The following is a 14695-nucleotide window of genomic DNA, read 5'->3' as shown; positions in this document are numbered from 1 at the left end:
CCACACATTTTGGCTATCCTTTTTCCTGATCCAGTGGTGCAAGTATTGCAACAAGTGGGGAGAGGGAAAGTTGCAATGGACTGCCGATAGCCCAGTTTGTTGGGTTTCGCCTAAGTAGCCTGTTCATCAGGCATTGCCTTCGTCTGCCGGTGTAGTGTTTGGGTTCCCATGGTGGTCACCTCTTCCGTCTATACCGCCGTTAGGGTCTTATTGGAGCTCTGTAAGCATGTCTACCTGATGCAGGGCTCCACCGCAGATTTTTCTTTCGGGTTTTACTCCTGTAGCCTTGTAGCTTACAAGGTTAGTCCGCAAGGCAGCGGGGCAGTGGTTGGTAGGCGCCAGGACATGTCCACATGGCAGTGAGCCTGAGCACCATCCCTCTGGGGCCCACTGCTACTCCGAGATCCCCTGCTGATTTAGCCTGGGCCCACTGGGCACAGTTACCGTGTGTTGCCACAAGGAGGCAAAGCTGGAGTCTTGATGGTGAAGAGGCTGTGTACTGGCAGGGGAAGACTTATGCAAGTTGCTTCCCTGTTCACCACGAGGGCTAGCCAGTGGTGGCAGCTGAAAGCAAGAGGGAGCAAACAATGCTTGCACCTTAACATTATGCAACACACACACACACACACACACACAAAATTATGGAAGACTGTTGATGTGTACACTTATGACAGCAAACTTTCTGTCAATTAATACACACCTGTTGAGGAAACACTGTACACCTGTTGAGGCAACACTACACACCTGTTGGGGCAACACTACACACCTGTTGAGTCAACACTATACACCTGTTGGGGCAACACCACACACCTGTTGAGGCAACACTACACACCTGTTGAGGCAACACTGCACACCTGTTGATGGAACACTACACACCTGTTGAGGCAACACTACACACCTGTTGAGGCAACACCACTCACCTGTTGAGGCAACACTACACACCTGTTGAGGCAACACTGCACACTTTTTGAGGCAAAACTACAGACCTATTGAGGCAACACCACACACCTGAGGCAACACTACACACCTGTTGAGGCAACACTATACACCTGTTGAGACAACACTCCACACCTGTTGAGGCAACACTACACACCTGTTGGGGCAACACTACAGAACATTTGAGGCAACACTCCCACAGTCTGTTGAGGCAACACTACACACACACCTGTTGTCACACATGTTAGGGCAACACTGCACACCTGTTGAGGCAACACTACACATCTGTTGGGGCAACACTCATAGTCTGTTGGGGGGAGCACTACACACCTGTTGGGGCAAACATTACATGCCTGTTGGGGCAACACTACACACCTGTTGGGGTAACACACACACCTGTTAGGGCAACACACACCTGTTGGGGCAACACTACACACCTGTTGGGGCAACACTACACACCTGTTGGGGCAGCACTGCACACCTGTTGAGGCAACACTACACATCTGTTGGGGCAACACTCCTACTGTCTGTTGGGGGAGCACTACACACCTGTTGGGGCAACACTACACATCTGTTAGGGCAACACTCATACAGTCTGTTGGGGAGCACTACACACCTGTTGGGGCAACACTACACACATCTGTTGGGGCAACACTGCACACCTGTTGAGGCAACACTACACATCTGTTGGGACAACACCCACAGTCTGTTGGGGCAACACCACACACCTGTTGGGGCAACACTACCCACCTGTTGGGGCAACACTCCCACAGTCTGTTGGGGAGCACTACACACCTGTTGGGGGAGCACTACACACCTGTTGGGGCAACACCACACACCTGTTGGGGCAACACCACACACCTGTTGGGGCAACACTACCCACCTGTTGGGGCAACACTCCCACAGTCTGTTGGGGAATGTTCTGGATAGGGTAAGACTGGGGAGGTAATGAATGAGCTTGTGACTGAGGGATGGTCGGCACCGGCTGCATGTACTGTGGTGTGTACGCCTGGGGGGGCACCGTGGCAGGGATGGGCTGCTGGTACTGTGCCACCACTTGGGGCTGATAATTTAGTGGAGGTTGTGGTTGTTGAAGTAGGAGTGGCTGTTGGGAGGGGTTGCTCTGGTGTTGTACTGCTTGCTGTTGCGACTGTGGCGGCTGCGTTACCACCGCCGTACTTGGCTGCAGTGGCTGTGGCTCCTGCGGCTGTGCTTGTGGAGAATGGGATGGTTGAGTCGGTGGTGAAGGAGCTTCTGGTTGTGATGGCGGCTTCTCTCCACCACTTTCACAACTACTTGTAGATATTTTGTCAGCCTGAAGAAAAATAAAAACATTATAATATTAGAGGAAGAAATAAAAGACATTTTGTCTTATTTACAAACATCATATGAATTCTCACCACAATATGATCATTGATTGATTGTGGTAATTACATCCTTGGTGACAACAGCTTACATCATATGTCGTCAAATGAAAATGAAAGCTTAGAAGACTCAAATTAAATAATGAAAGGCAAAAAACTAAAAAATAAATAACAAAGAACTTTTATAACAAAATATTTAACCCTTAGGCCCAGAGTAACGTTCCAGAGTTCCAGAACGTCAGCCTATTTTCCCGCAATTTTTTTTTTTTTTATTATTATTTTTGGAAAAGTTTATTTTTTTCTCGATTTAACCCTGCACAGGGGGGAGGGGGGATACTGCCAGCAGCACTATAACCCGGGGCTTAAGGGCTAAAGGTTAATAGATAAAACTCAAAACTTGTGTAGAAGACCAGCTTCCTCCACTCCCCCCGAGCACCAAAGAGGTGTACGATGAAGATCTCCGAGACTGGGGCACCCCACCAGGAGGTGTCAAACAGTCACTAGAGCCAGACAGTCATCACAATGGGGAGGAGGCGTCCTCTCTATTAAAAAACCATGAGTCAGCCATGAGTGGCCAATACAGAGGTGGGCCAAAGCAGTCTCTTGGTGGTGTGGCAGTCCTTGATATCCCCAGACACCCAATGAAGGGTGGATGCTGCAGAGCTTGTTTGCTCCGACAGCATCCAGCATATGGCAGCTCTAATTAGAGGAAGGTAGAGGGGAATGATGTGCCACAGGGCAAGAAGCAGCTACTTTCACCACAGCATCAGCACACTCATTCCCCTTCTACCCCACATGGGCCACAACTCGGCAAAAACGTCTTTCCAGCCCCGATGTTGGATGAGAAACAGCCACTGTAATATATCTATAACAAAGGGATGGGACAATGAGACACTAGCTAAGGCCTCGAGAGCATTGTGAGAATCACTCAAAATTGTAAAATCACTATGAGGTTGAGAAAAATAATGTTGAGGACAAGTAAAATACCTGAAAGCTGTGCTGTAAAAATAGATGCCATAGCGGGAAGACTAACGTTACAACAGAAGTTGGGAAAGACTACCCCAAACCCCACCCCTGTATCAAACTTACAGCCATCGCTGTATACAGTGGTCCCTCGGTTAACGAGCACAATTCGTTCCAGAAGGTTGCTCGTTAACCAAAAAATTTGTTAACCGAAATCATTGTCTCAATGGGTTTTTGGGTAATTGGTTCCAGCTCACCAAAAATTACATACAAACTAAAAATAAATGCAGTAAAGTACACTTACTTTGAGGTGTGCATGTAGAAAGCTCCTGGTTGATGATGATGATGATGGGAATTAGAATGGGGGTGGAGGAGAAGGGAGAAGAGAAGGCATTGGGGTGGAAGAGAAGTCACCCCATACCGCCATTTCACCCATAAAATTTTAGTTCACTTGGTGTAATTCAATTTTATTTTCTTTAAATCAACAATGCACTGCAATATATATTGTCAATATGTAAAATAAACTTCAGAATGACCAATAATTGTACAACTGTAAAAACATAAATATAGTTTATGTTTAACAGTGTCTGAAGCAAGATGCTTCCTCCTCTGACCAGGGACACACACTGACGCCATTTTGGGTGTGTTGAGTGGCTGTTTGGCGCGCTAAAAACTAGTTCCCTGTACTTCAATTATGTTAAAAAATTGTTAAAAAGACTAAAAACTTTAATATAAGACTTGGAAAATTATTGAATAGTACAACCTTCTTGATATTTACTCAAATGGTAATGAATTTAAGCCCTAAAACCAATTACTGTATTGGCAGACTAATACTACAGCTGGTGAGCAGCCGAAAACATGTTGGGAAAAATTCGTGAGGAATTCGTTAATCAAAGTGAAGAATCTTATGGAAGGTAATTTGTTAACCGAAATTTCGTTAACAGAGGCGCTTGTTAACCGAGGGATCACTGTACAAGAATAGTCTCTCTGAGAGGAGGCATGACCTAAGAATAGAGAATGAACAACACAGGGAGGGAATAAGTCCTGCCTTTCATTAAAATATTGACTAACTTCAAGGAGAATCCATGAAGCGGCACTCAGGAGCCGCATGGGGCATATCTGAACAGGAGGAAGAAGAAGAATACTTACAACCTCCCTTACCCTGAAGCTGAAAGGTCATTGGGGGGTTGGACGCTGAGTGTAGTGTGGGGACATAGTCTCGTCAACTACACAAGCGTTGGTTACAGACTGTGGAAGGTGGTGGAGTTCAACCAACACTGGTCCTGGAGATACTGTTGTTGAAGATCAAGGGTTGGCTCATCAGCATCAACTAGTAGACATGGGTTTGGTGAAGACCTGAAGGCTCTGGTCACAAGAGGCACCCCAGCATGATGAATAGAGTTCAGTGTATCGAGTCTAGCTTCAGTGGCTGAGGAGTACACCTTACACCCGATAACCTAGTTTGGGTCTAACTAACATTTTGTAAAGGTGTAGCAGAGTTCCTCAGTCAGTGCCCCTATATGTGTGCCCCAAGACTCAATAACTTAAGAGCATGATGGCAAGACTCTTTGAGGTAACTAATATGTGGCTGCCACATAAGCTGTTGTCAAAGATAATGCTCAGGAAATGGGTGTCTGTGACACATCGCACATGACGACCATAAGAGCTGGGTGAACACCTCGGAGATGGCAGAAATGCATGGCAACAGCCTTCAAGGGGGAAAATCTGAAACCATGCTCTGTGGTCCAACGTGAAACTTTGACTAGTGCAAGTTGCAAACGACATTGAGCCACTGACATACGGGAAACTGCATACCAAATGACCGAGTCGTCTACATACAATGAGAGTGATACACCACCTGGAACTGATACTGTTACCCTATTTATTGTGATGGCAAACTAGGTCACATTAAAGACACTGCCCTGAGGGACCCCGTCCTCCTGAATATGTGGTGCTGATATTTCTGTGGCAATGCAGACCCAAAACTGAGACATCCCAACAACTCACCTATTATTGATGGTAAATATTCCCACAAGCTAAAATTGGTATAGCTCCTTAAGGATGCCGAATCTCCAAGCTGTGTCGTATGCTTTTTTAGGTCAGAAAAAATGCAAATGGGATGCTGGTGACGAGCAAAAGCCTCAGAGATCGAGGACTCAAGACGAACAATAGCATCTGTTGTTGAATGTTTCTTCTGGAAGCCAGATTGATATGGTGAAAGTAGGGCATTCTTCTCCAAGCAGTATACTAATTGCTAGTTGACCATCTATTCAAACAGCTTGCAGATGCAAGAGGTCAGATCCATGGGGCGATATTCTAGCGGGTGAAGACCCTCTTTTCCAGTCTTCTTGAAAGGCAGGACAGTAGCCTCCCGCCATGAAGATGGAAAGGAACCCTCTCCCCAGAGCCTGTAGCTCCAATAGAAAGGTCTGTGCCTCAACTTCAAAGTGAAGGAGCATTGAAAATAGAATATCATCGCCTCTTTCGCCTTTGCCTCAAAACCCAAACTTTTCCTTCTTCTTGGAAGCATGCCTTGGCTCAGCCCATCCCGAAGAAGGGTGACCATTCTAATCCCTCTAACTATCGCCCCATTCCCCTAACTTCATCCCTCTCTAAGATTTTCGAAACTATCTTCAACTCCCATTTTCTCCGTCACCTTGAACGCCTTTCTCTTTTGTCGGATCACCAGTATGGCTTTCGCCAGGTGAGATCTACTGGTGATCTGCTCTCCTATTGCACCCATCTTTGGTCATCCTCTCTTAGGGATTATGGGGAAACTTTTGTCATGGCCCTCGACATCTCCAAAGCATTTGACAGGGTATGGCACAAGTCTTTGCTATCTAAACTTCCCTCTTTTGGTTTCTCTCCCCCCACTTTGTTTTCTCATCTCTAGCTTCCTTGAGAACTGATCCATGGCAGTTGTTGTCGAGGGATCGATTTCTCGCTCTTTCTCTACCAGTAGTGGCGTCCCACAGGGTTCTGTTCTTTCGCCAACTCTCTTCCTTCTTTTTATCAGTGATTTACTTCACACTACAACTAATTCTATCCATTCTTATGCTGATGACTCTACTCTTCACTCTTCCTCACATTTTCCCCTTCCTCCTAACTCTCAAACTAGATCTGTTTCTAGAACTGATATCATTACTTCTATCAACGCGGATTTGTGCAGCATCTCTGAATGGGGAGGTACAAACTTGGTTAAGTTCAATAGTAATAAAACTCAATATTTACCAATTACACTTTGTAAATTAGACGATCTCCCACCAATTACATTTCAGGACGATATCATCCTCCCAAATTCTGAACTAAATATGTTAAGCCTCACCATTTCCTCCAATATGTCCTGGAAATCACACATCCTTAGTATAACTAAAGCTGCCTCCCGAAAGTTGGGAATGCTGTACAGATGCCGCAGCTACTTCACTCCTGAGCAGTTGCTCCAAGTATATAAGGGATTCATTCGTCCTAACTTGGAGTACTGCTCTCATATCTGGGGTGGCTCTTCTTCTGTCCAACTATTAGATAGGGTGGAATCAAAGGCATTTCGTCTTATTAACTCTCCTCCTTTAGTAGACAATCTCTCTTCCCTTTCTCTTCACCGCAATGTTGCTTCACTCTCTCTCTTTTACAGGTACTTTAACGGGCAATGTTCGGTGGATTTAGCATCCTGTGTACTGCCGGCAAGGTGTGGGTTCGTAAAACACGTCTTGCCCACGGTGCCCACCGTTTCTCTGTGGATATCGGTCACACGAGAATAACCCGTTATAGTAGGGTGTGTCATAGGAGGGAAGATCAGCTAAAACTAATGGCCCATCACTTTTTTGGTAGATTTTAGTGTATATAAACAGAAAATAATTTCAGTTTCAATATTTTGCAACCTTTTGCTAGGTAAATTTTAGCGTGAAATTTATCAAAAATCTAACGTACAGCTGCATTAGTGCATTACAATTAAATAGTGAACATTGCTTTCTGACTTCATTCTTTAACAACCCAACTAACAATATTTTTTTTTCTGTTTAGATTCAGTGCATTTATAAGTTAATGTGTTTGCGATAGCTGCTTGTGTCAGGGGCGAGGAACCCAAATCCAGCCATCTCAGTCTTATCTGGGTCTGGGAGAGAGCTCCTGAAGTGAGTTTCATTTAAAGTGCTGAATCTGATTATTTTATTAAAGCAAATCAGTGAAAAGACGAAGAACTTACACAGGCAAAGAACATTGCCAGTGATATGACCAAAAGCTGTCTTGGCACAGTACCTCATGGCTGCTTTAGCTCAGTTCAACCTCGGTCATAACAAATCAGAAAATTCATTGCGAGAGAGAGACTGCTAGCCAGGTTGGGAAAAGGCAAGAGATATCTCTCTTGGGAGAAGAAACTTGCAGTTAAGGACAGCTTTGCAAAGCAACTGGACCAGTTATTTGACATAATTACTTGCAAGTGCCCAATTTTTCTCTGTCCTGAGTTTGGATGCGATCGTGACTGTAAATCCGAGGCCCACATCTCCTGTATTTGCAAGCGTGAACTGAAGATTCCTGTGATCGAACTGGCATTTGTCAAAGCACAGAGAGAGAAGACTGGCAGTATAAGGGCTCTCATGATTTCTAGCCAAGATATTCCGGAGTCCAAAGAGACAGGAGGCTGCCACAGAGAGACAGAAGAGAAGAGTTGCCGAGGAAAAGAGACTTGAGAAGGCCCAGGGTGAGGTAAAAAAGGCCGATGATTGGAGTCAAGCTGATTCAGAGTTTAATGACTTCCCCATGGCTGATCCGAGTGCTGACCAGGAGAATGGTGACTTTGTCCCTAACCCAGAAAATAATGATCCCAAACCTTCCAGGCATAAGATTCGAAATAGGAAAGATATCTCGAGCATAGCTCTGGCCAGCATGCGACACCACACTGGTCTCAGAGGCTGCAGATAGCAACAGCTGCCTGCTGGATTGGCCCCAGTGGTTTGATAACACCTGATGATGTTCACCTGGTGATGAATCACTTAACAAAAGTAAGGAGAGCTCAGGAGAAGCTTTTCGGCCTAGAAGAGGAGTTTGATAAGGGATAAGAGAAAAATGGAATCAATTGTTTGTTCTTTGATGGGAGAAGGATGACACTAAAGTGTTCATGAAAGTTGGAGATTCTGACAAGTTGTTCCCTGCCATGGTGAAGGAGAACACTACTCCCTGCTGCAATGATGAACCAGGAGGGAAGTATTTGTGTATTTCCTCCAGAAAGATGACATCAGGAAACCAGCTGAGATAGTGGCAGATAACATTGTGAACTGGCTCAGAGAGAGGAACGTAGACCAGACCCTGCAGGCCATTGGAGGGGACAGCACCAACACGAACACAGGGTGGCAAGGGGGGGTCATACAGTGGATAGAGCGGAAGATTGGGAGGAAGCTGGTCTGGATTGTTTGTGACCTCCACACCAACGAGTTGCCACTCAGACATCTAATCCAGGAGCTGGATGGCAAGACTCTTTCAAACAACAGATGGTCTGGTCCTCTTGGCAAGATGCTGGACTCTGCCACTGAGTTAAAAATAAATCCGAGCTTTGAAAAAATCACAGTTGGCCCTCCACTCGTTGAGCTTGCACATACTGTCACTGACGACCTGAGTACTGACCAGTACTATGGTTACATGATTTGCAGTGCCATCAAAACTGGGGTCATGCCTGATAGACTTGCTTACCTGCAGATAGGTCCAGTCTCACATTCTAGGTGGCTCACAACGGCTCTCAGGTTCTGCAGAATTTGGGTCGCTCATCATAAACTGAAAAGGAACCAGCTTCACAACCTGAGACTTATTGTCCAATTCATCGTGAGTGTCTACTTGCCAAATTGGTTCAACACCAAGGTCAAGTCATTGTTCTCCGAAGGTCCGAGGCATGTTCTCTTCCAGCTTGAGCTCCTGAGGAGTCAGCCAAGGAAGGTTGTTCAGATTGTGGAGCAGACTGTGAGGAGATCTTCCTGGTATGCTCATCCCGAGGCAGTTCTGCAGACAATGCTCTGCAGTAAGGATGAGGAGGAGAGAAGAGTGGCAGTCAAAAAGATCTTGGATATGAGACTTATGAGAGGATCTGGGCATGCCGAATCAGTTGGTGGCTTGATTCCTTCCAGGGTCAGGAAGACTCCTGAAGTCAATCTAGGTGCCAAGACCCTCACTGATCTCATAGATCTGGATAACATCCAGGCTGGCAGTGAGCCCCCTCTTACCTGCAGCCTCACCAATGTTCAAGTCAGAGCTTTTCTGGACAACCCCATGCATGTCCCTGCCTGGCCCTCGCACACCCAGAGTATAGAGCGTTGTGTACAGCAAGTGAGCGAGGCCAGCAGTCACGTGTACAGCCAGGAGAGGAGGGAAGGCTACATCCGAGCTCAGGTGGTCAGCAGGGAGGTGATGAGTAGAAACAGAAGCAAGAAAGACATGTTCTCTATGGTGTGCAGCAACACCGGGTCGTAGTAGTAAAACCGGTTTTTGTATTTGATGATTTTGTTTTCTAAAGGAATATTAAATTTAATAAATGTGTCAAGATCATTCGTTTCACTATTCTGGATCATTTTCATCCTAATAAATTAACCTGATACATTTACTTTACTTTAAATAAGCTATTTAGTGGTGTTGGTAAAAGGGTGGGAATACTGAATTTTCATAAGATTTCAAGTTAAAATTTACCTAGCAAAAAATGAAAACTTTTCAAATCTGAAGATATCACATGATTCTGCACATAGAACTACATCATTAATACCATGGGCCGATTTTTCAAACTCAAAAAAAAAACATTCGCCTCCTTATGACACACCCTACCGTTATAGTACCTCCTTCTTTCCTCACACAGTCAAACTGTGGAATGCTCTGCCTTCTTCTGTGTTTCCATGCTCTTACAATCTCTGTCACTTTAAAAAGCTGGTTTTCCGGCATCTTCGTGGTGTAGATTAATACAGTACAGTATAACCTTTTTTTTTTCTATATTTACAATTTCTTTCCTTTTTTTTTTTTTGCCCCCCAGGCTCCGTTGTGGGTCATTTGACCTGTGCCCGGGTGGGCTAATTCCCGTAAAAAAAAAAAAAAATCAGGCCCTGGTGATGTATCTCAAGTGAGTGAGAGGGCAGTTCTCATCTCTTTCCTTGAGAACATGATGTTGTGTGTCTTGTTTTGTCCCACTCCAAAATCCAGGGCCCGTGACTCCTCTACTCTACACACCCTCATAAGCTCTGAGGAATGAGCTGCCATAGAAGACACCCCTGCAAACACTGTGGCAAAAATCTCAACAACTGATATCCTGGACCAGCTGTCACTATCACAAGTTGTGAACTTTCCCACACACAGTCAAAATACCCTTGAACTTATCTTAACCGACTTAGCGGACCAGTACCATCCACCTCAACCAATGCCTCCTATCAGGTGTAGCACACACCTATCAGTGCTCTAGTCCCCAGCTGCCACTCCCACTCAAGTACAGAGACCCTACATCAAGACCTACAGGCCGATTACTGACTCTGCAGTGTGTCTCTTTGGGCAGTGGATAGTTCACCATCCCTGGACTGAAGTACTTAACATGGATGACGTGGACACCAAATGGATAAATTATACCAACACCACCACGGAAGCTCACCACCACTTCTCCCCCGAGATGTCCGTCAGATCACACCCAGCTGACTTGCCCTGGATCACAACTCAGATCAAAAGACTTATGCAACAGAGAGACAGAGACTTTTATCTCAATGACCACAACCGCTATACGTCCCTTAGCAACCAAGTCATCTGCGAAATATGCACCGCAAAGAAGTCCCACTACCCAACCAAATTGCAACACCTGAAGCAGACCAACAACAGTCAGTGGTATGGTAAGCTTAAAGAACTCTGTGGACTAAACAATAAGACACACCCCCCTCCCCTTCCTTAGCCATCTCACTAATGTTGACGCAACTGATCAATCAATGCTCCATCATCAATGCTTCCCTCAGCCAAGCCAGATGCCCAGCTGACTGGAAGACCTCATATGTGTCACCAGTGCCCAAGTCAACCAGCTCACAGTCCTTATACTGTATGAGCTACGACCCATTGCAATCACCCCAATACCCAGCTTAATCAGTGAAAGTTTCCTGTTTGACTGGGCTCATGCTGATATTGCAGGCGCCATAGATCCTCAGCAATTTGGCAATATGAAAACTTCCTCCACCACTCACTGTCTTGTCAGCTTTCTCGACTACATACAGTATACCGCCATCTGGAGAAACGAAAGACGGCTGTGGCTGTTGCCTTCATTGACTTCACCAAGGCATTTGACCTAGTCGACTACAATTTAATCAACAAAGCTATCGGCCTCGGGTTTCGGAGAAGTCTTATATCATGGATTACAGGCTTCCTTAGTAACAGACGCCAAGCCATACGCTTCCGAGGGGTTGTTTCCACTTTTCAGTCACTCACCGGTGGCATCCCCCAAGGCACCAAGATGGGACCACTATGCTTCCTTATGCTTATCAATGATGCCCTAAAAGAAACCCCTGCTCGCTGGAAATATGTTGACGACTCCACCATTGGGATGTGTCAACAATTCTGCTCCTGACTATACCGCCCTTCAGGATTTATTGAACAGTCTCCAAAATTGGGCCACCACCAACAACGTCACCATCAACCGTACCAAGACCATGGTTATGCACATCAACCTCTCCTCTGACATTGACCCACCCCCTTCCATTACTTTAGGCCCCAATACACACCAAGTTGTAGACTCCACTAAGCTCCTCGGTGTCACCATAGATAACAAACTAAATTGAAAAACACACATCAGTACAATTGTCAAATCCTCCAGCTTCCATCTCCACCTCCTCCGCCGACTCAAGTCCCTCAGAGTTTCTGCGCCCGAGCTCCTCAGTGTTTACTCAACATTCATACTTCCCAAGCTCACCTATGTCTCCCCTGACTGGTCTTCCTTCCTAAATGCCACACAACCAAAACACCTAGAAAAAGTGTTGAAGAGTGCATGCAAGATTATTCTCTCCCCTTCCTACTCCACATATCAAGAAGCACTCAACACACTGACCCTCTCGACTCTCTCTGACCATCACCACGACCTCATCTGCAAATTTGGTGAGAAACTTCTGCACCATCCTCGACACCAGCTCCTACTACCACCCAAGATCCCTTGTCCGAGAATTGCTGTTTGACACCACAACCGCATCCAGCCCATACGAGCACGAACTGATCGCTATAAGAACAGCTCAGTCCCAACCATTGTAAAAATTATCAGCAACTTGTAATCCACCAGCTAATCTTACCTTTTTGCACTGTCACTATGTTGAAATGCCCTGTAGTAAGACCTTCTCCCCACCTAGTTATTATATATCATATTTGTATCACTTATGTTACTTGTATATTATTGGTCAATTAAGTGACCTATTCCCCAATTATGTAACTGTATATTTTTAGCCTTCTGGCTGCCATGCTCTTTCAATAAACCGTTAATTATTTATGTTAAGCATGCGCGCATGCATATGCAAGCAGCACACACACACACACACACACACACACACACACACACACACACACACACACACACACACACACACACACACACACACACACACACACACTTGTCAACCACCAGCAGAGACAAGACGTGCCCTGAAGCAGCTCCCAGTTTGAGCAGCCAAGTCTGTTTGCCCCCCCCCCTCCTGCTATATCCCAACGCCCTACCAGCCTTACTACACCGGGATTTATTCAGCAAAACATTCAAGTGATCAGTGAACGATTGACTACCAAACAGTGTTCCTATAGTGCACTCCATGGAAAAGCACAAACACACAGTAGTGTAATACTGAGTGTGGCTGGATCTGACCTAACCTGACCTGACCTCACGGCTTCACCTGACCTAACCTGAAGGATGGAGCACACCTGCATTGCCCCAAGCTACTGTCCTGGCAATGTGGACACACACCTGCCCAACCGCATCCAGCCCATACGAGCACGAACTGATTGTTATAAGAACAGCCCAGTCCCAACCATTGTAAAAGTTATCAACACCTAATTATTATACTATATCATATTTGTATCACCTATGTTACTTGCATATCATTTGTAAATCAAGAGACCCATTCCCCAATTATGTAATTTTATATTTTCAGCCTTCAGACTGCCATGCTCTTTCAATAAACCGTTCATTATTATTATTATTATTTTTATTATTATTATTATTATTATTATTACACACACAGTTTGTGACAAGCGAACTAGTTAGTAAAGTTAGTAAAATATCACTCACCTCTTCCGAATCTTTATCATCTCCCTCGTCACTGGACCACACCCAGTCACCAGTCTGTGTTCGATGTAGGCGACCAGAAGCCCCAGGTTGCCGACTTCGACTCTGCTGCGGAGAAAACAGTTTTGTTACTGTTATAAAGTTGAGAGCAAGAGGGGTATACTGTGGAGTGGGGATCATCCACCAGCAGAACACACACACAAGTACAGGCATTTATCGATTCACCAAGGCTATGTTTACAAAAGTTTTGATTTACGAAGTTTTTTCTTCACTAATGGAACTCTTTTGTAAATCAAGGATGGCTTGTACAGTGACTTCCCCTACTCCTGTCTTCCCATAGCCCTCCTACCCCTGCCTTCCCCTGGCCCTCCTTGTAATAGCCCCTGCTCTAACACAGTAACATTTATATTAATATGAAAAGACATTGAGCAACACATTGTGTTCTCCACACAAGAGTACCACTATTCCACCTGCTCCAATGCTACAATATCCTGCACCAGAACGTCCGTTCAACTAGCTGTGGATCACTTCTCCAGATTTGTAATTTTAGCCCCTGTGCAGGATAAATATGCCGAGGCAGTAGCTCACGCTCTAGTGATGCATCTGATATGCCCATTCACCACATCTAAGGTTCTTCTATCCGACAACAGATCAGAGTTTAAAAATCAACTTTTTGCACAAATTTACCTGCAATAAAGCATCCAACAGATTCATCACAGCTTATCAACCACAGGTGAATGGGCTGGTTGAAAGAACCAATTGTAAAATCCCTGAGATTCTTCGACATACTGTATCATGAATCCAATGCACATGGCATGGTTAGATTGGTTACCTCCAGTTACAGCCTCGATTAATGGGTCAATCAATAGCTCCACGGGCCAATCACCCTACTACATCATTTATGGCACAGATAAACGTTTGCCCTATGATGTACAGTCGACCCTCGTTAAAACGGGCTAATAGGGGGGGGGATGGTGTCCGTTTTAGCCGATTGTCCGAATTAACCGATTTAGGGGTTAATATTGCATAATATTGCATTATACAGTCATGCGCCGGTTAATGTCCTAGATACGTGCTTGTGTTTGTACAACCGCTCTCATTCAGACCCACTAAAGATATAATGTTATGGTAATTATCAGAGACACACATAAGCATGACTAGGTTTATTACAAAGTGATGA

At 45.2% G+C, this 14695-nt stretch overlaps 1 protein-coding gene across 4 annotated transcripts in view; it reads right to left on the bottom strand.

Moving 5' to 3' along the window:
- LOC121861267 (serine/threonine-protein kinase OSR1-like) overlaps positions 1-14473 on the bottom strand; it is a 45181-nt gene extending 30708 nt beyond the window's left edge. For all 4 annotated transcript variants that reach the window (XR_006087996.1, XR_006087997.1, XR_006087998.1 and 1 more), the window contains exons 1-2: positions 13519-14473; positions 1820-2251 (exon numbers count right to left, since the gene is read on the bottom strand). Coding sequence is in view for 1 of the 4 variants with exons in the window: in XM_042358912.1 (XP_042214846.1) it covers positions 1820-2251; positions 13519-13728 (642 nt within the window). In the remaining 3 variants the exon portion in view is untranslated. The remainder of the gene's footprint in view (positions 1-1819; positions 2252-13518) is intronic.
- Positions 14474-14695: the final 222 nt, after the last annotated feature.

The sequence above is a fragment of the Homarus americanus genome, unplaced genomic scaffold, assembly GCF_018991925.1.
Source record: "Homarus americanus isolate GMGI-L3 unplaced genomic scaffold, GMGI_Hamer_2.0 scaffold5212, whole genome shotgun sequence".
In the NCBI taxonomy this organism is placed as follows: Eukaryota; Metazoa; Arthropoda; class Malacostraca; order Decapoda; family Nephropidae; genus Homarus; species Homarus americanus.
Note: the sequence above shows the minus strand (reverse complement) of the source record. Positions and strands in the feature narration are given on the sequence as shown.